General features: G+C 53.5%; 2 protein-coding genes across 2 annotated transcripts; both read left to right on the top strand.

The window, feature by feature from the left end:
• Positions 1-1494: 1494 nt before the first annotated feature.
• Positions 1495-3259, top strand: LOC119800954 (insulin). Its single transcript, XM_038311380.1, has 2 exons — positions 1495-1757; positions 2968-3259. The coding sequence occupies exons 1-2, from the start codon at positions 1495-1497 to the stop codon at positions 3257-3259; spliced, it is 555 nt and encodes a 184-aa protein (XP_038167308.1).
• Positions 3260-12263: 9004 nt separating this feature from the next.
• Positions 12264-16982, top strand: Igf2 (insulin like growth factor 2). The gene is made up of 4 exons (XM_038312888.1): positions 12264-12284; positions 14872-15034; positions 16328-16476; positions 16746-16982. The coding sequence occupies exons 2-4, from the start codon at positions 14878-14880 to the stop codon at positions 16980-16982; spliced, it is 543 nt and encodes a 180-aa protein (XP_038168816.1). The 5' UTR covers positions 12264-12284; positions 14872-14877.
• The last annotated feature ends 8412 nt before the right edge of the window (positions 16983-25394 follow it).

The following is a 25394-nucleotide window of genomic DNA, read 5'->3' as shown; positions in this document are numbered from 1 at the left end:
CCCCTTGGCCTTCTACTTGCTCAAAGAGTACCTCCTCTTATGGCACTTCCAAGGAATTGCTTCATGGGTTTGGAGTAAGCCTTCACCTTCCCCATGCCAACCTCTGGCTTGGTAAATTCCAGCCAAACATTCTCAGGAGGCCCTAGTAGCATCCAGGCACACAGCAGCAGACAACAGAGGGCAGCACTTGCCACATACTTCTGGTCACCAGCCCCAAAGCAGAGCTAGAATCTTCGTGAGGAAAAGACTGCCTCACCTTTGTGAAGTGTGAGGTGCCCTCTGCTATGTACCACAGATATGACTTGGGGGTCATCCACAAGCATAGTGAGAAATCCCATCTGCCCTTCTCCCATGAAAAAGGATGTCTGTATCATGTTGAGTCACCCCCATCAGATATGAATTCCCCTAAAGTTTGATTATCTTCCCCTACGGAAAGTCTCATTCTCCCCAAACATGCCTATCTCTGCCACTAAGTAAAGTTCAGGTAGGACTTGGATAACAAAGGGAGAGGGAATCATTAAATCTTATCTTGGACTGATAAGATGAGTAAGATAAAAAGATTAGCTGGGCTGCAAAAGTGCAAAGGGTAGAGACTAGTGGGTTTTGGTGGAGTACAGCTTTTTTTGTTTTTTTCTTTTCTTTACTTTTTTTTGAGTCTTTGCTCTTCCTACTCTCCCTCAAAACTGGGGGACAAACATTTCAGAGTACAAATGAAACTTTAGGCAATGCTTGTATCTGAGTCCCATACCAGCTGCTGTCAGTTCTCAGTCTGTGCCTTAAACGGAGTTGCAGCTAGGCTAAAAGGAGTGAGAACTCAGTCAATCAACATCCCAAAAAGGGTGAACAAGTGTCACTATACATGCCATCTGCATCAGTATGTTTAGTGATTGGCACTACTCACAGAGGGCAGGGGGCCAGGTCAGATGACTGATGACAGAGAAGAATTCTAAGTTGAGTAGCCATGAAACATGAAACAACAAGATGGCGCTGTACCACATAGATGCACTGGAAGCATTTTAAAAGTAATTTTAATATTTATTTTGAACCCGGCCTCTAATTTAAATAGGCCACGCCCCCTTTTTACCTGTGCCACGCCCACAGACATTCCAGGGTGTCAAGTGACTGCCGAGTGTCACTTTAGTGAAGTCCCACCCACTCTCCACCCCCTGCACATAGTCTCCACCCCCTAGCTAACAGGAAGTGCTTCAAGCTTATGTTCACGCCCACATAGATGTCTTCCCATTTGACAGGCATAGGCCAAAGCCCCACCCCTTAATGCCCCCATGCCCTAGTGTGGGAAAGTGCCATAGTCAGCTGCCCCAGAAGTCTTTGCTGCACTGTGCAAGCATATCATTTTCCAAATTTGGAGGGGCCAGGGGCTGGGCGTGGAGGAGACGAGGAGGTGAGGGGCAGAGATATAGCGTCAGTTATCATTTGAGCAGGTGCCTTGCTCCGTGGTTGAGAGCAGGACCCACTTTTAGAGGCTCTGTTATCATGCACACTCTAAAAGTTCCTTTAACCGTCTCTTCAGCCTCAGCCTCGTCCCCTTCCACCTCTTCCTCAACATCGACCCAGGTGGAGCGTCTGGCCACCACAACCGGAGCACCTCCTGCTTTGGCGGAGGCTGCTGATACTGGCCCAGCCAGCAGATCATCACCCAAGCAATTTCGGAAGAGGATCTTTGGCACCAGTGAGTCCCCGGTCCTCTTTATCCACCGTCCGGGAACTTCAGGGACTACGAGGCGACTAGAGTACAGGTAACTAACTGACTTTTCATTCCTTCTGTGTATGGGTGAAACTATAGTTTAAATTTCCTCGTAAGGGTAAGCGGGCTGGGGACCTGGGGCAATTAAGATCTTGATCTCTGAAGTGGGAAAAACAGCCGCTGGACTGGACGGATCTAAGAGTAACTTCAGCTCCTGAAGGGACAGGAGAGATAATCGGGCTGGGGACTTAGACGACTGCACAAAACTACAAGGAAAGTAACCATTCCTTCACTAATCTACCATGCAAAAGGGGAGAGGCAGGTCTCTTGCTCTTCCCAGCAGGAGTACACAGCTGTTTTCACAAAAGTGGAAGGAGTTTTTCTCTGTGAAAAATTTCCCCTTGATGCACACTCCTCTCCACTCCCCCCACCCGAACTGTGCAGACGGACAGAGATTCTGGGGCAGCGTGGGGTGTATGTGTTACATACATGCATAATATGCACATATATAATACGTGATATATATAAAATTTAAAAAGCAAAGCTTCCTTCTCTATATCTATATCTGCTGCCACCAAGAGATAAGTAGAAGAACCTGTTCCCTAGCAGGGTTTAAAAAACAAAGGCTGCTTCTCTGCTAATATGCCAGTCCCTTAATGCACTCTCCCTCTAGTGGGCCCTGTCTGCAAATATAAATTTGGGGCAGTAACAGTACTCCTGGGTGCACATTTGTTTGTGCAGAAAGTGTTTCTTTTGCGCAACTGGGATCCCAGATGCCTTAATCCACCCATGATAGCATTCATGGGGAGTGGGGCTGTTTCCTGGAGAAGCCCCTACCACCCCTTCCAGAGGCTGCCCTTCCTAAAGCAGAGCCATGTGCCCTCTTGATTTTTGTTCCCATTCAAAATGGGAGTGTGAGGACAGGAGTGGGGGGATTTCATAGCTTTAGCTGCGGCCCTTCAAAGAAAGCCAAGGCAGAAGCCCACCCCTCATTAGAAAGGGGCCAGCTTGTCCTTCCCAAAGGAGGGTCTCCTGCCTCTCCCTGAGCAGTTGTCAAACTTGGCAAAGTGACTTCTCACCAACTGCTTTCTCCTTTCTGCTTAGAAAGGGGGGAGGCAGGCAGCTGAAGGGAAGGAGTGGGGGAACAACCCTGACAAGTTGACCCACTGGCTTCTCCATCCAGCAGCAAGGGGGAAGGGGGCCAGCCTCAGCTACAGAACACTTGTTCTTGATATAATCTCAAGGACTTTTGCTTCTCCTAGGGGCCGAGTAGTCACCACCGAGCTCCAGGTCATTGTGCATGAGGAGGACCCCAGGCGATTCCGGGCTGTTGCAATTTCTAAGGCTAGAGCTCTTAACCTGCCTGCACCGAGGCCTGCGCCCAGGCCTGCGCCCAGGCCTGAGCCGAGGCCTGAGCCGAAGCCAGAGCCGAAGCCCGAGCAGGAGCCGAAGCCCGAGCAGCCACCGGCCAGAGCAGCCCGTGATCGTGATCCTAGCCCTGAGGCCAGCTGCTGTGGCCTGTGGCCCAGGAGATCCCCACGCCCCCAGAACTAAATGGAGCCGCCCACCAGCCCCAGTCCTTCCCCAGAGGTGAGTGTCCATCCGTCATCCAGCAGGGCAGAGGTCTCTAGCACAAGAGTCATATCCAGATTCCTGCACATACAGGGCTCAGCCAAGTCCCTTCCAGCCGAGGCTAGGAAGTCTATTCAGTCACACAGCTAGTATCTGGAATTCAGGTGGGCACGGGGCGCCTCTCCTTGGGAACACGAGTTGTAGGCAGAGCAGGCATCCAGCAGTCTCTATAGCCTGCAGGTCCTTGAAGCTGTGCTCCCAGAAGTGTAGGGGCAAAGGTGGCAAGGGCTGAGGGTCAGACAGCCCAAGAGGGAAAGGCAAAGGTTCCAGATCAGGAAAGAATCTGAGGAAACAAAAAGAAAATAAACCATTAATTAGAAAGAATTGGGAGACTTTGTGGAAAGCTTGGCATAGGGGACCCGCTCCCCCTTTCCCGGGCTGTGCAGTTGCTGCTGTGGTGCCTCTGCACCAGTGGCTTGACCTTTCTGTGTCTATCCCCATTTGTCAAAGTGTGTGACAGTCTCAGGCCTCCTGACTAAACTGTGAACAGAAAATGAAATAATGACCAAAGAGACATTCTGAGACCTGTGAAGGGCCTTGGGAGAGCTCGTGTCCTGATTCCATTGTGTTCTGGAGGCCGTGGGCTTCCTGTGCGTGAATAGGGATGGGAGGTAGCTAGAAAGGGCCTGGGGCCAGAAGCCCTGTGGACTCTGCCGGAGTAAGCTCTGCTGCTTGGTGACCCTGCAGTTCACTGCTCAGGTACTGGGGATCAGGAAGGCAAAGGCTCTGTGTCTGGCCCAATGTTGGAGGTTGGGGGAGGGGGCAGCGTGTGCCTCTGTGTCCTTGTGCCTTAGCCTCAAGGGCACAGGACTCCCAGAGTCAGGCGGGTGAGGTGGGGCCCAGCAGGTGAACTCCTACATCACCTCCAGGCTGCTGTGCCCATGCCAAAGGGAAGCCATAAATCTTCTTTTAAAGGATGGTTCAGACACTAAAGGAATTAACATGACCTGGCCTCTGTCCATCCCCACCCCGGCTCACCGACCTTCTCTGCTGCCCCATTTCCAAGGCCCCCACAGTAACTCTCACTCACTTTTGGGTTTGGGTGTGTTGATCAGCCAGCATGGTTGGCCGTTCCAGGGGTGACTTCCCAGGCTTGCAGGATAATACAGAGCACTGCCTGGGTCCCCCTGGTGTGGAGTCTCTGTGCAGTGGCCTCTGCAGCAATCGTCCCTCTAGCAGGGCATGGGGAAGAGCATACTAGGGACCCTCAGAGAGAAGATGGCTGTGCAATATGCTGGACTTGTTTCCAAGTCTGGGCAACAGCAGACCTGGGAAAAGACAGAGAAAATAAGGAAGGCCTGAAGGGAGATAGACAGAGCCCCTGGCTAAGGGTGCGGCCAGGCTTCAGGGGCGAATCTGAATCTTAAAGGGTATTTAGTTTTTTCAGGATTTAGGGGCGAATCTGAATCTTAAAGGGTATTTAGTTTTTTCAGGATTTTAAGACCAGAAAGACTTGGACTGTCATGGTGGTGGGGCAGAGCAGGGACTGAGGTGCGCTTAGGGCTGATGTCTAGTGGGTCAAGCCCTGCCTAGAGGAAACCACAGCCCCCTGCCCATAACATCCTAAGGCTGTAGTGTAGTGGGAGTAGGGGAAAGGAAAGGGCCTTGGAGGGAGGCTGACTCCTGTCGTTGATCCTGGCTAAGAGTGGGTAGTGTTTTGAGCCCTAGGTTGACTGGGAACTCTGCAAGCCTCTTCCATGTCCCTTGAGCCACACTTTGACTAAATAAGGCCAGGTGAAGGCTCTGTGGACAGCCACGTAGAAGAAAAAGACCATGCATGCCCCGGCCCCCTCCCTGCATGCCCTGGTGGCTCTTCAGTGGGCACTCAAGGCGACCCCAGCGTCTCCCTACCTGGCAAAATCCAGGAGTGCTCTCCAGGGGTGCTCCTGTGGTTTTCTCCAAGGCACCTCTGCAGGGTAGAAAGCGGAGATTGGGCATTGAAACGGGGTCTCTAGTGTGGTTGCTGCCTCCTCAGAGGAACAATAAAGCAGGGCTCCAGAAATGGGGCTCTGGTCCTAGTATCTTGATCATCCCCAACCTGTGCCACTTCGTGGGGGAAAGGTAGAGAGCCCCCAGCTGGCCCCTGGGAGCCAGTCTGCCGTTTCTTCCTAAAGGAGACCCTCTGGAGAGGACTTGTAGCCTGCTCTAGCTTCACAAGGACTGGGTGTTCACAGACACCTTTTTTTTTTTTTAAATGTTCCTCACTCCCCCAAAATTTACAAGACTCCTCCAGAATGGGGAGCATTATCATACCCCAGTCTTTCTAGCTGGAAGCTTCCTCAAGTCTATAGGCACACAGGCAGGCAGGCCAGAAAAGCCAGGGATAGAGGCTGGTGGGAGGGGGGCAGCATGGGGGGGGGCAGACCAGATGTTCTTGGAATAGGACACGGGGGTGATTGATGCCGACTGGAATTTGAAAGGGGAACATTCCCCACGTGCCTCATGCTCCGGGTGGAAAATGGGTGTGGGGGGCTCTCTCAATCTTGCCAAGCTAATATGAAGGCAATGCCTCACCCAGCCTGGGTCCCCGCACCTGTCCAAGGACATTAACTCCTGCCTCCCCAGTGTCAGGCTTTGAGAATCCTCTCCCCGTACTATCCTTCTATGGGTCTCTCTGTGGGTGACTATAGAGACAAGCAATGCTTTATGGTCATGGTCCCAGGGTTTCCCCCTATTCTGCTACTCCCCAGCACCTCCCCTATCTAACACCCCACCCCAACCCCCAGGTCCCGCTAGAATCGTGGCCCTTCACCTCCAGCATTGCCCAACTTTGAGGGGGTGGCCTTGTTCCCAACAACAGCACGGTGAGCCTGTGTGTGGGTTTAATATTTGCCTTTAAGAAGCTGGACTTTCCCCAGCCAGAACTGAGAGGCTAGTCGCCGAAATTTTCTGAGAAAACGAAATGAGGGCCCTGGCACCCGGCCACTGCTATCACCGTGTCATTCTGCGCCCCTTTCACCCCGCCCCCCCCCCCACTTTCTTCTCTGCTCCCCCACGGTTTACCCTCATTCCATACTGCCCAAACAAAACCGATTCCTCCGTTGTTAATTGTTAGGGAGCGGGCAAGGCCTGATCGGCGCGTTCGGGACACAGGAAGGGCAGGGGTGGCCACTGGGGGTGCTCCGGGTCCCCAAACCGAGCCAGGGACGAGCCTGCCCCCGGCGGCCGCCTGGCCGCGGCTTCGCCTAGGCTCGCGGCGCCTGAGCGCGTGGGGCGCAGGGGCGGCGGGGAGTCGAACGGGGCGCCGGGAGTCCAGGGAAGTTTCGGGGAGCAGCGCGCGGCTGCTTCCTCGATGTTCCCCTCCCTCGCCCACGTCCGTCCGGCTTTGCCTCCGCCACCCAAGCCCTCTGGGTAACTATAAGGCAAAAGAACGAAAAATGCAGCTGGCTCGGGCGCGCGCTCCGCGGCGCGGGTGCTCCCAGTCCGTTCCGCTTGCGCCCCTTTCCCGCGCCCGGGTTCCCCCGTGAGGGCGCCCCTGCTCCGTGTGAGTTCCCTGGCACCGCAAATCCTGGCGCCCCGTCCTTCGCCGCCTGGAAGTTCAGTTTCTCAAAAGCAGCTCTAATTCTCTGTAGTGTACGTGCAGCCAGAGCAACGTGCCGGCTTCTCTGCACCTCAGGCGTTGTTTCCTTGAGATCCTCAAAATTTAAGCATTGCTTTCCGGGGGCCCTCCAAAATCATTCAGTGTTTGTTCTTCTCACAAGTGAAACTTTTTTTTCTTTTTTTGACACTTGATTTCCAAACATTTCAAAAGGCGGGAATTCCGCCTCCGCTGGCTCCCCAAAATTAGATTATGTGGCCTGGGCCCCCAATTTTGCTCCTGCCTCTTAAGTTTCATATGCAAGCACCTACCTCAGTTCCCTAAAATTTAAACGTAAGTCCGGATCCTTAGTCCTTCTGACAAATTTTTCTTACTCGGGAGAGTGGACAGTTTCACAGCATTTAGGCGCTGTACCCACGGGACTGGTGGGGGTGTATTTTCCCGAGTCCCTATCATTTTATATCTGCAGCACTGATCCCGCTAACTCTCTTTTTCTGCCACCCGCCCTCCAGTTTTATTAACATGGAACATAATACACTAGATTCTGTAGTTTGTTCCCCCAAGCCCATTTTTTCAATTTTACAAGTTGAAACCCACCCAGACCTCCTTAACAATTTTCCTGGAACCCTCATAGTTCTAGCCTTCTTTCTATGTCCTTCCCTAAAAATGTAGGCACCTCAAGCAGCCTACACTCTCATTTCCCGGATTCCAGAAAATTGAGGGAGTGTTTTTAGCAATTACCCCTAAAACTCACTCAACAAGAACCCCAGCCCCCCACCCCCCCACACAAGGGTCAAGGTTGGGGTTTTCTAGGGCTCTTGGAAGCTCTCTGGCCACAGTTAAAGTTCTTTAAAATACAGACAGCTCTCTCTCAAGCCCCTAAAGCAGGCTAAGCAATGATCTAGGGCGTGTGCTCACATGTGGCAAGAGCTTTCCATGCTCTCTCAAGTCATACATGTCTCTCTGGGTCACACAAGGTACAAAATTAACGCTTGGCCAAAGCCTTTTTCTTTATACTAGAATGTGAAATGTCCCCAATCTTAAAACTCTGAGCATTTTCTCTGCATCAAGTATTAAGAGTGCCTGGGTCCTTTCAGCTTAACAATTTAATTTTTTTTCTTTTTAAATTCAAACACCAGTTGCAAAGTCCAGCACCATCCTGGACCCTTCTCCTCACTCCCCCATGTTGGCCTATGCTCAGCGTCCTCAAACATTAGGCAATGTTTTCCAGGCCCCCAAACACCTTTAGTTAGCTTTGGGTCACGAAAGGTTCTGCTATCTCCTGCTGCAGTGCCAGCCATGCACCCATACAGCCTCTTACATTTCAACTTTTTTTTTTTCAGTTACAAATCTGGGACACTGATTCTCAGGTCCTGTGATTTAGGAACTCATAATCTCTATTCCTTAAAACGTAGGAGTTGGCCCTAAAGTGTCCCAGGGATAACGGGAAACTTTAGATTCAGAAATTATTTTCCTGGGGCCAAATTCAGGTACTCCAAAACAAAATGAGATTTTTTTTCTTCCAAAGAGTTTGGATTTTTAATTAAACTTTAATGAACCTTGTTGAATTTATGACTCCTGCCAGAGTCTCCCTAAATTTGGACAATGTTTTATGGTACCCCAAAAGCATGGTGAAAAAGGTCCCAGATCCCCCAAATGCTAGGTTTTAAAGGTCTGTATCTTACAACTTTCCTAGCTACTAATTCTGCTCCCCACAATTTAGATTTCAACATCCATTGGGTAATTTTTATTGATCCCTAAAACTCGGAGTACATTTCTCCAAAAGCAAACATTGTCTAAGAAAACATACAAACTTCCCCCTTGTTCAACAAAGAGACCAACTGAAATCTTTCTAAGAAATTAAAATATTAAAAGACATTGATTTTCTGTCTTCCTCAAATGGACTGCTTGCACTCCCAACTCGCCCACATTTAAACAGCATTTCCCCATTCTCTGAAGGACTTCTTTGAGGCCACGGAAATTATAAAGGTGATTTTTCCCGGGTGCTACAAGATCTACTGGCCTTAAGGGTAAACCTTAGTCTCCACTTCTGCCCCCCAAAAGAATTGACCTAGATCCCTAAAATCCCTACTCCCCATTTTAAGCAATTAAAATGAAGTTTTCCCAAATTTCATGTTGGGAATTTTCTTAAACTCAACAGCAACTATAAACCCCCTAACTTCTACAAACTAGTATAGGATTTTGTGGGTTTCCCAAGCTTGCTGACCAAGATGTTGGGTTCCCCAAGTTAGGCCTGGATTACAATGTTCCCTATTTTTACATGGAATAATTTCCCAACTTGGATTCTAATTTTTCTGGAATCTCAAATTTGTCATTAGCCAGTTTCCCATTTGTGGAGTCTCCCTCGAGTTCCCCTACTTCGGGACACTCATTCACAGGGCTGCAAATCAAACAAGGGTCTGACTTGGGATCCCCGAAATTTGAGCATTGTTTCGGCTGGCTACTCTCGGCAGCTTCCCCTGTCCTGCGCATAACATTGGTTTCGGCCTCTTCATTTTTTTACGGTGTCCGGGCGGCGGCTCAGATTTTGGAAAAGTCTGTGTGCCCAAAACACGCTCAGGACACTGCCGACGGCCAGGACGTGGGCAGTGCTGCTCCCTCGTCCAGGAAAACGACTGGGCATTGCCCCCAGTTTCCCCCAAATTTGGGCATTGTCCCCGGGTCTTCCAACGGACTGGGCGTTGCCCCGGGACACTGGGGACTGCCTTCGGGGTCTCGCTCACCTTCAGCAGCGTCCACTGCGTTCCACAGAGCCTCTCCGGCCCTTCGCCTCGGATCCTCCTGCGCCTCCCGACGCGACCTTCGGCCTTGCGGTGAGCTCCCCATGGCGCGCTCCGCCTGTCCCAGCTCTGCGGCTGCAGGCACCCGGCTACTTCGCAGCTAGTCCCCAGGCCTGCTGCCGAGTAACGCGGGAGCGGGCTGATGGCTTCTTCCTTGGCTGCTGGGTGCCCCCGAAACACGCGCCACTTTGCATGCACTCTGCAAACAACTAGATTGTAGGGAAAGCGCCTGGCGGCCAGGAAGCGGGAAGGGCAGAGCGTTGGGCAAAGCTAGTCGGGGTGAGGCGCTGAGCTCTCCAGCGGCTTGGAGCCTCCAACCCTGCGGGTCGAAGGCTTGGCTAGGCGTGCGCAGAGCGCGGACTAAGTGATTGATGGCCCGGCCCGGAGGTTAGCCCCGGGCGCGCGGGTTTCCGCTGGTGGTAGCCCCTTCCACTCCTAGAAGTGCGCGGCGGCGCGGGGTGGTGGAAAGCAGGGTGCACCGGTTTATGAGTGGTTTTGACTCTGTAAAATCACAGTGGATTTTTACATCGTCCGAACCCTCCAGGAAATAGTTTCCTCAGACCCCCAAATTATCGTGGTGGCCCCTGGGGCCGAACCCGCGTCTACGCAAGTTCAACACACAGAGGACGGGGTAACTGTTATCCGGATATTTTGGGTGGGTCCCAAAGGTGCGCAGCTTAGACGCACTCCAATGAGTTCTAGCTTACAGGTATGGTTTTAAGCTATGTTTCCCGTCCTGTTTCTTTCGACATTGCGCTGGGCCCCACTCAGGGCCCAACTCTGGCGTAGCCAAATCAGCCTTCCCTTAGTGGCACACCTGATGGCCCCCCTAGGCTGCTCAGGTAACCTGCGCAAAGCACCGGGGGGCGCTCGGGATCTGGCTGCTACTCAAGGTGCCTTGCAGCTCGCCCGGCTTGCTTAGGCAGGTGGCGGCTGAGCGCTCCGCCCTAGCCGAACTTGGGAACCATCCACCGTCGGCAGGTAGGTCCCTGTAAGGACCCTCGAACCAGCACCCAGCTACCTGCGCCTAAACTCTGTCAGTTTGCGCCTACTTTGTAACCCCCTTACTGAGCACAGTTCCCTCACTACCACTGAGGCCTAGGGTGCCACGCACGTTGGTTCACACCATGCGCCCCTGTCGCACAAGCACAGGGCACCCCGGAAACATGACATAGGGCCTCGATTTTTTTGGAACGTGTACCCGGTATTTCGTGGGCCTGCTGGGGCTCCCAGCCCCCCACCCCAACTTCGGTACCACGCACCCCACGCACACCCCCGGCACACCCCCCGTGCCCAGGGCCCCCGGCCCTCGTTCCCCCCCCGCCTCCCCCGTGGCTCGAGTTGCGGGGGCGGTCCCGGGGCGGGGCGAGGGCCCTGCAGGCGCCCATTGGCGCGGGCGAACGGCCAGCGGGGCCCGAGCGGGCGCCCAGCCGCGGGGTGGCGCGGCTATAAGAGCCGGGCGTTGGCGCCCGGAGTTCGCCTGCTCTCCGGCGGAGCTGCGTGAGGCCAGGCCGGCCCCCGGCCCCCCCTTCCGGCCGCCCCCGCCTCTTGGCCCACGCCCGCCCGCGCTCGGCCCGCCAGCGCCTCCATCCGGGCTGGCGGCCCCGCGTCGACGCCGTCCGCCGCCTCGCTGCTAACTCCCGCGCAGGGCGCCGTCGGCGGGGCCGCGCTCCGTCGGGCCTGCGGATCTCCCCGCCGCCTCCTCCTCTATCTACCTCAACACCCCATTCCTGCTTCGCCAGAGGAGGTGGTCCCCACCGCAGGCAGTCCGGCTTGCAGGTCGCCGGCGTTGTCATCCCCCGCGCTCCCCCTCCCAGCCCTCCCCGGCGCGCGGCCCGGCCGCTCCCCTCTATTCGCTGCTGTCCCGAGTGGCCGCGGCGCCGCCACGCCTGTCCCCCCCCCAAGAGGCCCGGGCTTACGACGGTCGAGGGCTCCGTCGGCCCTAACCGAGCTGGGTGCCCGTGGCCGGGGTGACGCCTCCATTCCTCCCCCCTCATCACCGTCCTCGGCCCTTCGAAGTTGCGTCCTTTCCTCTGCTCGCGGCGCGCCCCCCGCGCACGCACTTACCCGCCACCTTTCCTAGGCTCCCCTCCTACCCCCTCCCCGCTCCTCCTTGCCTCAGACTCCCTCCCCCCTCACGTCCTCCCTCTGCCTTCGCCTACCCAAGTGGATTAATTATACGCTTTCTGTTTCTCTCCAAGCTGTCCTCTCCCGCTGTGAACCTACCCGCCTCTCGCTGTCCTCTCTTCCTCTCTCCCTCTCTGTGATCCCCCCCGTTTTACGTTCACTCTATCTCTCACACTATCTCTGCCCCCCACTATCCTTGATACAACAGCTGACCTCATTTCCCGATACCTTTACCCCCCGAAAGTACAATATCTGGCCCGCCCCAGCCCTAAGACAGCCCGTCCTCCCTAAAGAAGCAGAAGAGACGTCGTCCCCCCCCACCAAAAAAGCCATCCCCCCGTTCTGCCCCGTCGCACATTCGGCCCCCGCGACTCGGTCAGAGCGGCGCTGGCAGAGGAGTGCCCGGCAGAAGGGCCTTCGCCCGCTGTTCGGTTTGCAAACCCGCAGCAGGGAGGTGGGCGGCAGCGTCGCCGGCTTCCAGGTAAGGGCTCATGGGGGGGAGGGGGCAGGCGAGTGCGGGTGCGTGGGACCCGGCCTGGGTTTGGCGGGACTGGTGTGGTAGGGGGTGGGGGCTGGGGGCCTACTCCCTCTGCAAACTCGCGCTCCCCCTTGCGCTGTGGGGTGGGGGGAGGGGGCAGGGGGTATGGGAACTGGTGGGGAGGGGGTAAGTTGAACTCACTGGAGACTCTGGTCCTTTGGTGCGGGTTGGGGAGGGGAAGTAAGCTGCTTTAAAATGTATGACTCGTGTTGTGCAGGCACTGTCTCCCCAGGGTGCTGAGTGATGGGGGGGGGGGGACAGAGTCTCTGAAGCCCACCCTGGTATGTTGACTTGGTGCCAATGAGATTGAGAGAGGAAAAGTGAGTGGGCGGGGCAGGAGCGCCCCCAAAATTGGCAAAGGAGTCTGGCCAGACGTCGCAGTTCGCTGTTTCCCCCACACGTTGCACACCCCAACTCTGTCCCCAACATTCCCAACTTGGAATGTGGGGAGAGGGGCCAGCTTCGGGCTCAGAAGGGCAGAAATGTTAGTCTAAAGAATAACTGCCCCTGCCTTTTACTGGGTGGAACTTTCCATTGGAGGACGTAGGAAGGAGCCCCCTCCCCGCCCCCATTAGTCTGTGCAGAGAGGGCTGGGGGCGCACGATGAGGCCCCCCTCCCACTGGTGGTGCTTTGCTAAGGAATGGTCCAAGGCTAGCTGTTGGGGGTGCAGGAGAGAAGGGACTGGCTGGAAGGAGGGAGGGGGCGGGTGCAAAGGGGGCGGAGGGGGGAGTGGTCAGTAGGGAGGGGGGGTGGGTAGGGTGGAGCCGGGACTGGGAGGAGCCGACTCAGACATAAAAGCCGAGGCACTGACCAGCTCGCAAACTGGACATTAGCTTCTCCTGTGAGAGCCTTCCAGCCTTTTCCTGTCTTCCTCCTCTTCCAGCCCCAGCGGCCTCCTTATCCAACTTCAGGTAACCAGGGCCGTGGAGCCAGGACCCTACTGCCTTCCTGCTCCGGCCTGCCCCGTGGGGTGGTCAGGGCACCGGTTAGCCTGGGGCCTCTGCCCTTGCAGCCGGGCCTGCTGCCTCTTCACAAGCCTTCGTCCTCCCTCGGCCTCTGTCCTGTGCTCCCCACTACCCCCAAGCTTCCTCACCTGCTCCGTTTTCTCCTTTTCCTTCTCCTTTGCCTGCCCCTTGAAGCAAATTTGGGCCTTCTCTGGGCCCTCACCTATCCCTTACCTCTTGGTCAGTATCCTACTTGCTTCTGTTGGCCACCTGGGCAGGACCTGGAGCCAGCGTGATCTGGCTTTGGGAAGGGACTTCGAGGTCAGCTCCGTCTACCCCCACCAACCCAGGACTAACGGCTACAGCTATGGTCAGCTGATTGCAAGCGGCGGCTGTGGCGGTGGTAGCATAAAGGGTATTGGGCGGTGGGCCGGGTCTTGTAGAGGAGATGGGCAAAGGTAACTTTTAGTTACCCGAGGGAGCTCAAACAAGTTTGTTTCTATACTACTCCGCATTAGTCTCTCACGTGTTTTCTTTGCAGCAGGAAATCCTTGGGGACTGTGAAGCAGAGGCTGGGGCTGTGGTCTGGAGGGCTCTACTTTCTGCAGCGTCAAGGGTGGCTTACCGTGGGCCACTGTGGCCTCTTATCCCTAAAGAAACTAAATAGCTATTGTCCCAGCCTGTGGCCACACAATCTGTGACCTGTAGAGGGGGTGTGTCCCTCCAGACTGTGGAGTTCAACCTCCCAGGGACCCTGGGTAGATTTTAGTTTCTGTCAGAAAGACGATCCTATGGGCCATAGAGGAATTCTCTAGGGTCCCTGACCCTGGATAGTAAGGGTTGAGGCCTGTAACGGGACGTTAGGCGTTCTCTTGAGCTCTGAGGTGCCCAGGAAAGTCTGGACTTGGAGGACTGGGTGACCCTGGAGAGCAAGGCTCACAGGAGCGCCAGCAGTCCCATTGCGCTAACCATTGGTTTCTTGACCTGGGCGCTGCTCAGCATGGCCTGAGAGTGGGGGTTGGATGGGTGGTGCTGGCTCTGCTGCTTAGGGAGGGGTGGCCAGCTGGGGGGCAGGGAGGTTGGCGACTGGTCCCTTTGGATGCACATGCTCCACGGGTGGGTGGGGTAGAGCTATCTGCCATCTTGGCCAGTGCTTGGAGGCCAGAGTAGGAGTGGCAATGGTGATGTGCTCTTGAGCTGGCCCCACCCCCATGATGTCATACCATGGAAACCAAGTCCAGTGTCCAGCGCTGGCCCCTGCTGCTGTGGGTGTGGTCAAGCTGCAGTTGCGCCTATGGGTGGGTGGTCCTAGAGGGTTTCTTACAGTTCAAAGCCACCACGGGGTGCCTTCCTGAGCTCCACTGAGTTTCTCCACACTCAAATGGTTCTTGACCTCAGCAATTCAAGTGCTCCTGTTTTCGCAGGTCAAATAAATAGTGATAAAGCTGCCTTTCAAATTTCAATTGCGTTTTCAATTAAGAGTCGATAGGTATCTTTGGTGCATAGGAGCATCTTGGGACCAGGGGTGTGGCTTGGGACCTCTAACTCAAAGCCTGCATCTCTTTTTTTTTTTTTTTTTTTTCAGTTACCAATGGGGATCCCAGCGGGGAAGTCGATGTTGGTGCTTCTCATCTCTTTGGCCTTCGCCTTGTGCTGCATTGCTGCTTACCGCCCCAGCGAGACCCTGTGCGGTGGGGAGCTTGTTGACACGCTTCAGTTTGTCTGTTCGGACCGCGGCTTTTACTTCAGTAAGTAACTCCAGAGAAATGGGGAGGGGGGGAGGTCAGGCCTCCCAGGGTGGGGTAACAGTTAAGGTACACTGGTTTGGCCTTGGGCTTTCGCTTCCCCTCCCCCTTGGGCAGGGTTATGGTCTCACACCCAAAAGTCTGATCGCTTTAAAAGTTAATAAAAAGAAAGCCCAATGTGGTTGTCGGGTTTTGACCAGGTTGAGAGTGTACATGCAGATGGAAGTACAAGGGAAGAGCTTGACCATCCAAATTCAGGGGTTCTCAGAGCTACAACACAGGATGCTTATCTGCTTTCATTATTGTTCACACTTCTCTTGATTTCCCAGCCTGGGGGCGGGGACTGAGGCTTGTGCTCCCTGCTTACAGAAGACAGTGATGGGGGACACCATCACATGGGGCATGCCTGGGAGGGCAGGGGCACCAGAATGGATGACTCTCCTTGCTGGCATGGGCCATTCTATCTTCCTCACCTGGTCCTGGACTCGCGGCCTCCTCTTCTGCACCTCTACCTACCTGCCTGTGAACTGTTCTGAGTGTGCTCCCGCTTCAAATCTCTGGAAACCACTCCTGCTCTTGGGCACTCTGAAGCTTCTCTGCGCCCTCTGGCACTGCAGGGCCAGCCCTTGCTACAGGAGCCACTCCTGTACAGAGGGGCTTCCAGAATAGAGGGTCCAAGGTGAAGCCTTCAATGGCTCTACCCCCAGCCCAGCCTCGGACCTGAGTGTGTGGGGGAGAGGGGGAAGACGGGAGAAGAGAAGGGAGTTGGTTTTGGGTGCCTCACTCCTCCCCTCCCGTCTTGTTCTCTCCTGCCCTATCTTCCCTGTCTCATCTCAGTGCTGGGGGGTGGGGGTGGGCCCCTCGGGCTCAAGGTGGCACCAGGCCAGGGCCCCAAGTCCAGGGACCTCACCTGTGTCCACCATAGCTCCCTTGCGGGGCTCACCCTCTCCTCCTCCCTGTTTTCCAAACCACTCCAGTGTGGCCTCTGGTCTCCATGGAGTTTATGGGACAGAGAGGCTGTGCCATGTTAGTTGCTCAGAGGCACCAGAGGCCAGGGGCTGGTCCTGCAGCATGCACCTTCATTTCTCCTTTCTGGGCATCTTGGCCCACCTGACTCACACTTCTACCTCATCCCCGCAGAGCGCAGAGCAACCTAGTGTCAGGCCAGGACCTAGTGGGAGGGCTGGGGTAGTTCCGTTCTTCTGCAGCCTTCCCTGTGGGGTTGGGGAGGCTGCGCCAGTGGGTGCTGACCCCAGCGGGTGCTGATTAAAGCTCTCTGTCCTGTGGAACTTCCAGGCAGGCCTTCAAGCCGTGCCAACCGTCGCAGCCGTGGCATCGTGGAAGAGTGCTGCTTCCGCCGCTGCGACCTGAACCTCCTGGAGACATACTGTGCCACCCCCGCCAAGTCCGAGAGGGATGTGTCAACTCTTCAGACCATTCTTCCGGTGAGGCTTGGGAGAGGGCAGATTTTAGGTAGTGGGGTGGGGGTTGGGAGAGTGGTGGGGTGGGACAAAGACCATCAGCTTCTTGATTTGGGGTATCACAGAGTCCACTCACATATCATTGTTGGCCTCTGCCCATGAACATAGATATTTGTGGGGAGTTGCCACGAGCTGGTGTGACTCTAGTGGGGGGATGGGGGCAAATGAGCCCTGACTGGGTACTCAGGCTAACGTGATACCCTGACGCCCGCTGACCAGCGCCTCCTCTTCAGGACGACTTCCCCAGATACCCCGTGGGCAAGTTTTTCCAATACGACACCTGGAGAAAGTCCGCCCAACGCCTGCGCAGAGGCCTGCCTGCCCTCCTGCGTGCCCGCCGGGGTCGCATGCTCGCCAGAGAACTCCAAGCGTTCAGAGAGGCCAACCGTCACCGTCCCCTGATCGCCTTACCACCCAAAGATCCCGCCCACGGGGGAGCCTCTTCGGAGATGTCCAGCAGTCATCAGTGAACCAAATTGTTTGGTAATTCTGCAATGTAGCACCATCATTCTGTGACCTCCTCTTGAGCAGGGACAGTTCCATCACGTCTCACACTAAGATCTCTCTGCACTACTTCCTCCCCTAGGCTTCTCCCCCCCCCACCCCCATGCCCCGCCTCCCCACATCAGGCTGCTCCCCTGGCCCCATACCATCGGGCAACTCTTCAAAACTAAATTGATTGGCTCTAAACAACCCAAGTAACTCCACCCAAATTGTTCTAAAAGAAAAACTTTAAAACATACAGTCCCTTTAAAAAAAACAAATTGGCTTTGGATTGGCTCTAAACAACCAAGTAACCCCCCCTCCAAATTGTTCTAAAAGAAAAACTTTAAAACATACAGTCCCTTTAAAAAACAAATTGGCTTTAGATTGGCTCTAAACAACCCAGGTAACTCCCCAAAATCGTTCTAAAAGAAAAACTTTAAAACATACAGTCCCTTTAAAAAACAAATTGGCTTTTTAGAAACACCAGAACTATTAACTTAAAAATTTAATAACTAAAAAAATCAATTGGCTAAAAACATACTAAAAATTAATTGGCTTAGAAACAATTGGCACAATAAGATAATTTGGCGCCCCCCCCCCTCCTCTTCTTCCCATTTGGATCTTTAGTCAAATTGGCTTAGACTTGGATCTCAGAACCCAAGAAGAAAGGAAGGGGACCCAAAATTTTCCAGGTGGCATGTCATTACTTCAGTGCTATCTCCTTGTCACCATGCAGATAGAGTGCCTTAGCACAGCTGACTGAGAACAACAACAGCCACCCAAACTTTCGTCACTGGCTATTCCATCATAAATGTCACCGTGTCACCACAGGGCTGGGTGAAAAGAAAGAACACAAGAAGAGGAACAGAGCATGAAAACTGAAAACAAAACTTAATTGGCACAAGTCCCCCAATCCCAAAATCTTACTTTTCGGTACCTACCTAAAATGTTCTACTTATCCCTACAGACACACAGACATGCACACACACACAAACACAAGTATGCGCCATATTATGCACACACATAAGCACACTCACTTACATAGTTATACACACCCCTCACAATTAGATGAGAATATTGAAATGGCTGAATAGCTCCTATTCAGACCACATTGCCCAAACCAAGATGCATTCCCAATTCCCTGAGCAGTTTGCATGGTTTGAGTTCCCCTCCCACTCCATCTAGTTTCTGCTGCTGCTTATGGGCCCTGTGTGTGACCAGGCTGTAAGTTCTATCATTCCCAGAGAGGGAGGTGTTCCTACAAGGCTCACTTCCATCTGGGCGCCTGTCCCCAGGGTCCCCTACAGCATGAGCCCAGTGCTCCCCAGCCCCTTACCCCGTGTGGGCCAATGCCTATCCACCTGTGTGTTGGCCTCCTCCAGTGTAGAATAAGTTTGGCCTGATAAGGAGATGGCACTGCCAAGTAAGACATGTGACCCGAGTAGCCTGACCCCTGGGTGTGTTCCAGGAGGAAAGATCTGGGGGACATCCCCTGCCCTGGGCACACCTATGGGCCATCTCTGTCAGTCTCCTGGGGAGCCCCCACTTTTTAAGGGCTCCCCAGGAGACTCACACTGATGGTGGGGAGTGTGGGAAGTCTGGCGGTTGGAGGGGTGGGTGGGGGGCAGTGGGGGCTGGGTGGGGGGAGCTGTGGGTAGGAAGTGGTCCCAGAGAGGTTTTGGATGGAAGCATCAGGAGGAGGCACAGGTCAACTTGCAGAATTACAGAAGAATTAGGAGCCCAAATTTTACGCCAATTGATCTATTCCCCTCTTTTTGTTTCTTGGGGCATCTTTCCTTTTTTTTTTTTCTTTTTTTTTTTGATCCCTCCTTAGCTTTTTATGCGCTCATAATCAAATTGTACCCACTCCCTAAGTAACAGGGGAGCAGTGATGAAGTAATGAATGCTCTGAGCCGTCATCACCAACTACCACCGTGTCCTGCTCTCCGCCATTTATCGCCTTTAATTGATTTTTGTTTTTAATCTATCTCTGTCGCTTGGCCTGAGTTGGGAGTGGAGTCTCTGTGGGGTGCTGGCCACGCACCCACAGAGAAACAAAAGGAATTGAGAAGGCCGCTGTCTGGCCTGACTTCTGAGGACAGTGGCTGGTTCCCAGAAGTTCTGAGTAGTGGAGGGGGTGTGGGACGATGTCCCCTCAGGTGTTAGGAAGGTGCTCGGAGGCCACAAAGATGGGGCCCCCATCTGGTTACTGCCAGCTGGGGGGGAAGGGGATGTAGATATGAGAGTAGACAGGTTCCATCAGGCGGGAGCAAGTGGCTGCTTTCTGAGCACTTGGGGAGTCATCCCCCCGTCCCTAAGTGTCATCTTGCCCATTCCTCAGCACCCCACCTTGTCCCCAGGAGGTCTGGAGCTCTACAGACCTCCTGTGGACAGGGTGGGGTGAGGCCTGGAGCTGGGGAAGCTAGGAGGCTTAAAGCCTGCAGAGCCAGGAGAGCTGTCCACATGGGGTCACCTGGACCCCGAGGCCCGAGGGTCTGGCAAGCCATAGCAGCCACTCCATGGTGCCTAAGACTGTGGCAGGGACCAGGGCGGCTGGAGGTTTACCTCACCCCCACTTCTGCCTCCAGTGCAGTCCCCCTGCCCAACAGTCCACTAGTAGTCTAGAGGCCCGAGGCTTCTGGGCCCAGGTGACAGGACTGGCATCACCCTGGGGGCGGTGTGTGTCAGCCCGACCGTGGCATAGAGGGTTCCTTAGCAAGTGCCTGAAGAATGGGCCATTCGGAACATTGGACAGAAACTTAAAAGAGTAAATTGTTCTAATTGGAGAATGTGAATTGGCCTGATACCCAAAAGATCTCGAGGCACCCTAAATTACCTGCCCATTTGACTGGACACCCACCCACCCAGTGTTAATTTGCCTCGCTGGGATTGGTGCTCTCAGGGGCATTTGCCAACTACCCTCTGTGTCCCCAAATTTGCAGTTCTTCCCAATCATAGATCACCCTGATGCAGGCACCTCCCTGACCTCCCGTGCCTAGTGTGGCCCTCCATCTTGTCTCTTCCATGCTGTCTTCAGCGGGATCCCCTCTTGGGTCCCTCCCTTTGTCATCACCTGAAGACTTCCCACGCGTCGAACGCCATATGTCACCTGTGCCACTGTCTGTTTCATCTATCAGTGGCCCCAGGTGTTTGCCTCAACTCAGTCCCTTTAACATGCTATTTCTGGCAAAATCCAAAGGCTTGGGTTTTGTTTTTAACCTGTTAACGCTTGCAAACCTAATAAAGCATTTAAAATACTATTTTCTGAGTTCTTTGTTATTTTATTTGGGGGTGAGAAGGAGGGAAAGTTGGGTGGGAAGGAAGGAAAGAAGGGTGCCTGCCTGGGAGGCAGCAGGTGAAGAGGAAAGTATTTGGAGTATGCATCCCTCTGGGTCTGCCACAAGAAATGGGCTCAATGAGGCACTCTCTGAGGACCCCAGAGGGTTGGGGACAACCTGAGGACTTCTCAAAGATGGGGTGCTTTGTGGATAGAGGGATCCCATGATATTTTTCCAATGAATCATGTGCCATGAACGGGGGAACATTGCCTTTAGCTTTGGGGGTGGGGAGGAGGGTCTTCTGGAAATCTCTAGTTAATATTGGACAGCCCATGTCCAACTCAGGGTGACAAACACCTGGGATGGGTTCCCTGCACATGTAGTCACTGCCACTGTCCCCTCTCAGAAGGCTATGCTGGAGCCTGTCCCTAGTAGTCAGTAGATCAACCTATCCAGTGGCAATGGTCCTCAGGGTCCCTGACCCTGGGAGAAAAGTGAGGCCCACCCCTAGATGCTTGGAGCTTGTCTTGGATATCTTCTTTCCACTTCTTCATTCTTCCCTACCGTCTCCCCAACTTCTCCCAGGGCAGGTAGGCATCTGCCCTTCACCCATATGGGAGGAGCCCAAGCAAGGGCCTCTAGTGAGGCCCTGTGCCTGAGACCCTGCCCTTTTCCCAGCCAATCCTTCGCACCAGCATTTCTTTTTATTGTATATGGCTAGTTTTTTGAAATAGGGTCTCACACTCTACCCCAGACAAGCCTGGAACTGTGTATGGATGTCCATGCTGGTTAGAACTCAATGAAATCCCAATCCTCCTGCCTCAGTCCCTCAAGTGCTGAAATGACAGGTGCGAGATAGCATACCGGTTAGCATTAGCTTTTCATTTTGTGTTTACTCGAGGGTCTCTTTGCTGGCCATGCTATGGGGTGTGACCTTTGGAGGTCTGCAGCAGTATCTCCAGGAAGCATACCTATCCAAGGGCTACTTCTAAACTCAGGGTGTGCAGTGGTCGTGGGGGAATGCTTGGAAGAAGCAAGCTTATCCTTAAAGAGGAAAACTGGACAGCAGTAAGGTGGAAATAAAGGGGACTGGGCTCCTGAGACCGCCCTGGCTTGACAGTTGAGGCTAGGATGGGGCCTGATATGAACTCCACACGATGAGCAGACCACCTTCCCAGTAAGTGAGTCTTCTGAAAGCCATCAGCCTAGAGCTGGCCATTCCCCTGAGGACGGTGCAGTGTGTTCCCACCCACTAACTTCTGAAAGCCCACTGTGGGCCTGTCCACTCTCTGTCAACTCCACAGTGACCTAGGCCCCTATGGAGCAGGCATTAGGGTATCCAGGCTCCAGACTCTCATCCCCTTTGCCAGGCTGGTCCCTTCCTGACTTGCTAGCCAAGATCACCTAAACCTGGAGTTCTTGGCACCTCCTGCCATCTCCCCTTGTCCCTCGCTACACCCCTGGAGCTCCCAGGGTGGCTTCATACTCCACTGCAATTGTCCTCCACTCTCACAGTAGTGGAAAGCTGCCTTCCCTAGAGCCTACATGGCATCCTGTGACTTCCCTGAAGTCCTGGGTCTAATCAGCCACTTTGCCCAGACCTTTTGGATTAGCTCTTACCTCTCAGAAATCCCATCAAGGCTCCCTCACCCTGACCCAGGGTGTTTCAGGACAGTCTCGGGCTCTCTTTTCTCTCCTTTTCCTGCTTGACCAATTCTATTTGTCAAAGAAGCTCTTTTCTCCACAGATCCAGTTACCTGTCTGTCTGTCTGTCTGCCCAACTTTCTAACTCCCATTCATCCTCTTGCTTATCCATCCTCCAACCAGCAGTCTACCCTCCCACTCATCTATTTCATACATATATCCATATGTCTACCCAAGCATCCACCCATATGCCTACTCATACATTTAACCATTCATCCATCCATCCCTTTACCCACACATCCATTTATCTATCCACCTATTCATCTTTCCATCTAATGATCCACCCACTGATACATATCCACCCACCCATTTGTCCTCTTATCCCCCAAGCCTACCTAGTCATCCGCCATCCATCTCCCTACCTACCCACCCACTAATCTACTTATATCCATACATCCACCCACCTATCCTTTCCCATTTACCCACCCATCACCCATGCACCCGTTCATCTATTCACTCATCTATCTCCTATCCACTGATGCAGACACTCATCTACCATCCATCCATGCACACATCCATAGCATCCATACATTCATTATATACCTACCCACCCATCCATAGCATTCATACATTCATTATATCATCCATCCACCTATCCACTCATTTGTCCGACCATCTGTCTGCCCATTCGTCCCCATACCCGTTTACTCATTCACATGACCATCTACCTGTTTACTCATTCACACGACCACCCATCCACCCATCCATCTACCTGTCGATTCACCCATCCATCTACTTAACCATCATCTATCCACTCACACATCTCCCCATTCATACATTCCACCATAAATACTCACCTATTCATCTACCTAACTTCTCATCCATCAATCCATATATCTAACCACCCACCCACGATACACTAATCCACTCATCTATCCATTCGTCCACCTACTTACCCATTCATTCACCCATTTATCTATCAATTCATCCTGCACATACACCCATTCATTCACTCACACATCCACTCATCCACCAATATATCCCTCTACCTACCTACCACTCAACCGTTCATCAACCCACCCACCATTTGCCAACTCATTAACTCATTAAGACACCTATTTATTTACACATCTGCCTACCTGCTCACCCACCAACCATCCATATATCTATCCATTACCCACTCACCATCCATCCATCTACCACTTACCCCATCCACACGTGTGTGGACATCTACAATGTTCAGGGTGCCTGGGCAGGAGCTGGATGAGTAGGTCTCACCGAGAAGATGACACAGAGAATGTGGCAAGTGTAGAGAAGAACATAGAAAAGGAGGGATGCACATGACTGGACCTGGAGTATCAGAGCATCACTTTGAGTGGGGTAGGGTTGCAGCAGTAGGAGGTACAGAGGCCAGAGTTGGAACAAGGTCAATCACATGGGCCATATTGGCCATTGCTGTTCACTCAACAAATACTTATGGACATCTCTTCAGTGGTGTAAATGGTGTCCTCCAGAAAGACATATTTACCTCCTGACCTAGAGACCTATGAATGTGACCTTATTTAGAGAAAGGAAGGATCTTTGAAAAATATATAAGGATTTTTGCCATGGCATTGTGTTTAGTTTATGATAGGCCTAACTCAGATGACAGGTATCCTCAGAAGACACGAGACAGAAAATGTTACAGAAGGAATAAGATTATACAAAGACAGAGGCAGGGGCTGGAGTGATGTAGTCACAAGCTGGGGGATGCCTGAGGGCCCTGGAGGTTGGAAGAGGCAGGAAGAACCACCATCTGGATTACTGGGAGGAAGTGTGGCTTGGCCCACCTTGATAGTTGATGCTAGGCTCCTGCTCTCTAAATGAATGTGTTCCTATTGTAGAAGCTCCCAGGTTGGGGTTGTTTAGGAAAGGAATTGCACTGGAGTACCCTCACTCTGTTACAGCCCAGTTCTGGATACAGAAGGCCCCACATCAAGTAGTTTCAATAGGAACTTCTATTTGGTGGTCTGAGCCCTGTCAGGCCGCAGTCCATTGCCCCACCTGCTCCACTCGCCTCCTTGCAGCACCAAGGTAGTGGGAAGAAGACCAGACACCATCTCACTTCTGCTTAAAACACGCCAGCAGCTTCTAGGTAAGCCAACCAACTCTGGGTGACCTGAAGCCACCCTGACACACCCAGTCAGCCCCTACAGCCTGACATCTGGGGACCTCTGAGCCTTTGCAAGGGCTGCCCTGCCTGGATCAACTCCTCTAAGAGACCTGACCCATGTAGCCTTTCTTGACTGGGCCATCCTCCACAAGGCCTACCCTGAGCACCCCCTGAGGACCCTGTACACAATGGTACTCCATATGCATGTGCTCCCCAAAGGCAGGCTCCAGGAATGAAGAGAACAGGCTTCCAAATGGTACCTCCTGTGCTCATTTGTTCCCCAGGACTACAACCTAAAGACCCTTTTACCCATATTCTCCATGCCCACAAACCACAAGACAGATTCTCAGTCCCCTCTAGACATATTCCTCATGAAGCCGGAAGGATGGATCCAAAGCTTGCCACTCTCTACCTAGAATCCTCTTTGGCTCACATGAACTGTTGGGTAAAGCCCAGAGCCAGAATCGGCTTTGGGTTCTTCAGCACATGACCTCTTCTCCGTATCTCAGCTGTGGCACACCCTGCCTTCATCCCCTGGGTCCTCTCACTCAGTGTCCCCACACCCGGTCCTCTTACGCTGCCCTCTCTCCCAGACCCTTCGGTGTCTGTCATTATCCTGGTGACTTTGGCATGCCTTCTGCTATCCTGGGTATTTCTGTTCTGAACCCCTCCAAATATTTGGTCTTCTTTAGATAGCGGTCAGGCCCCTGCCCATCCAGCAGAGATGCAGTGACAACAGCACAAGATGCCTACTGTCAGATCCTCCCAGAGCTTGTCTGGAGTTCTCTGTAGCCTTATTGCAGAGCTGGCAAGGAAGGTGGTACATCTGGGGACCCCAGGGCAGTCAAGCTTCTCCATTTCCATCTTCTTCAGGGGTGAGTCCTACTCTTTGGTGACCTCTTATTCTTGGACCAGTTCTGTGGACTAGGTCATCAGATTCATCTTTAGGCACTTGCTTCCACCTGCCCCAGTACCCTGGCTCCCAGGGTCCTCAGGTCCTGAAGCCTGGTTCCTGGCAGTAGCTCTTGCCCAGGCAGAAGCAGGCTGGGGTTGGGGGTGGTCCCATGCTGACAGTCCCCCCAAGCCTGGCCTCTCTACCTGCTTTGCTGAGCACTGCCCCTGCCCCTGCCCAGCCCCCTTCTGGCCGTTGGGATGAGGCCTCAGGCCTCATTAGCGCAGCCTGCAGCCTCTCCCACTCCCAGCCCCAGCCAACCCAGGCCTCTGCCGGCCAGAAACCAAGAAGAAAATGCCTGTTTATGCCAGTTATGCCGAAAGCAAAACAGTTTGTGGTTTGTGACCCAAATTTTTTGCCCTTTTTTTTT

The sequence above is a fragment of the Arvicola amphibius genome, chromosome 1 (genome assembly GCF_903992535.2).
Source record: "Arvicola amphibius chromosome 1, mArvAmp1.2, whole genome shotgun sequence".
Taxonomy (NCBI): Eukaryota; Metazoa; Chordata; class Mammalia; order Rodentia; family Cricetidae; genus Arvicola; species Arvicola amphibius.
The sequence above is the reverse complement of the archived record's forward strand: the minus strand, read 5'-3'. Positions and strand labels throughout refer to the sequence as shown.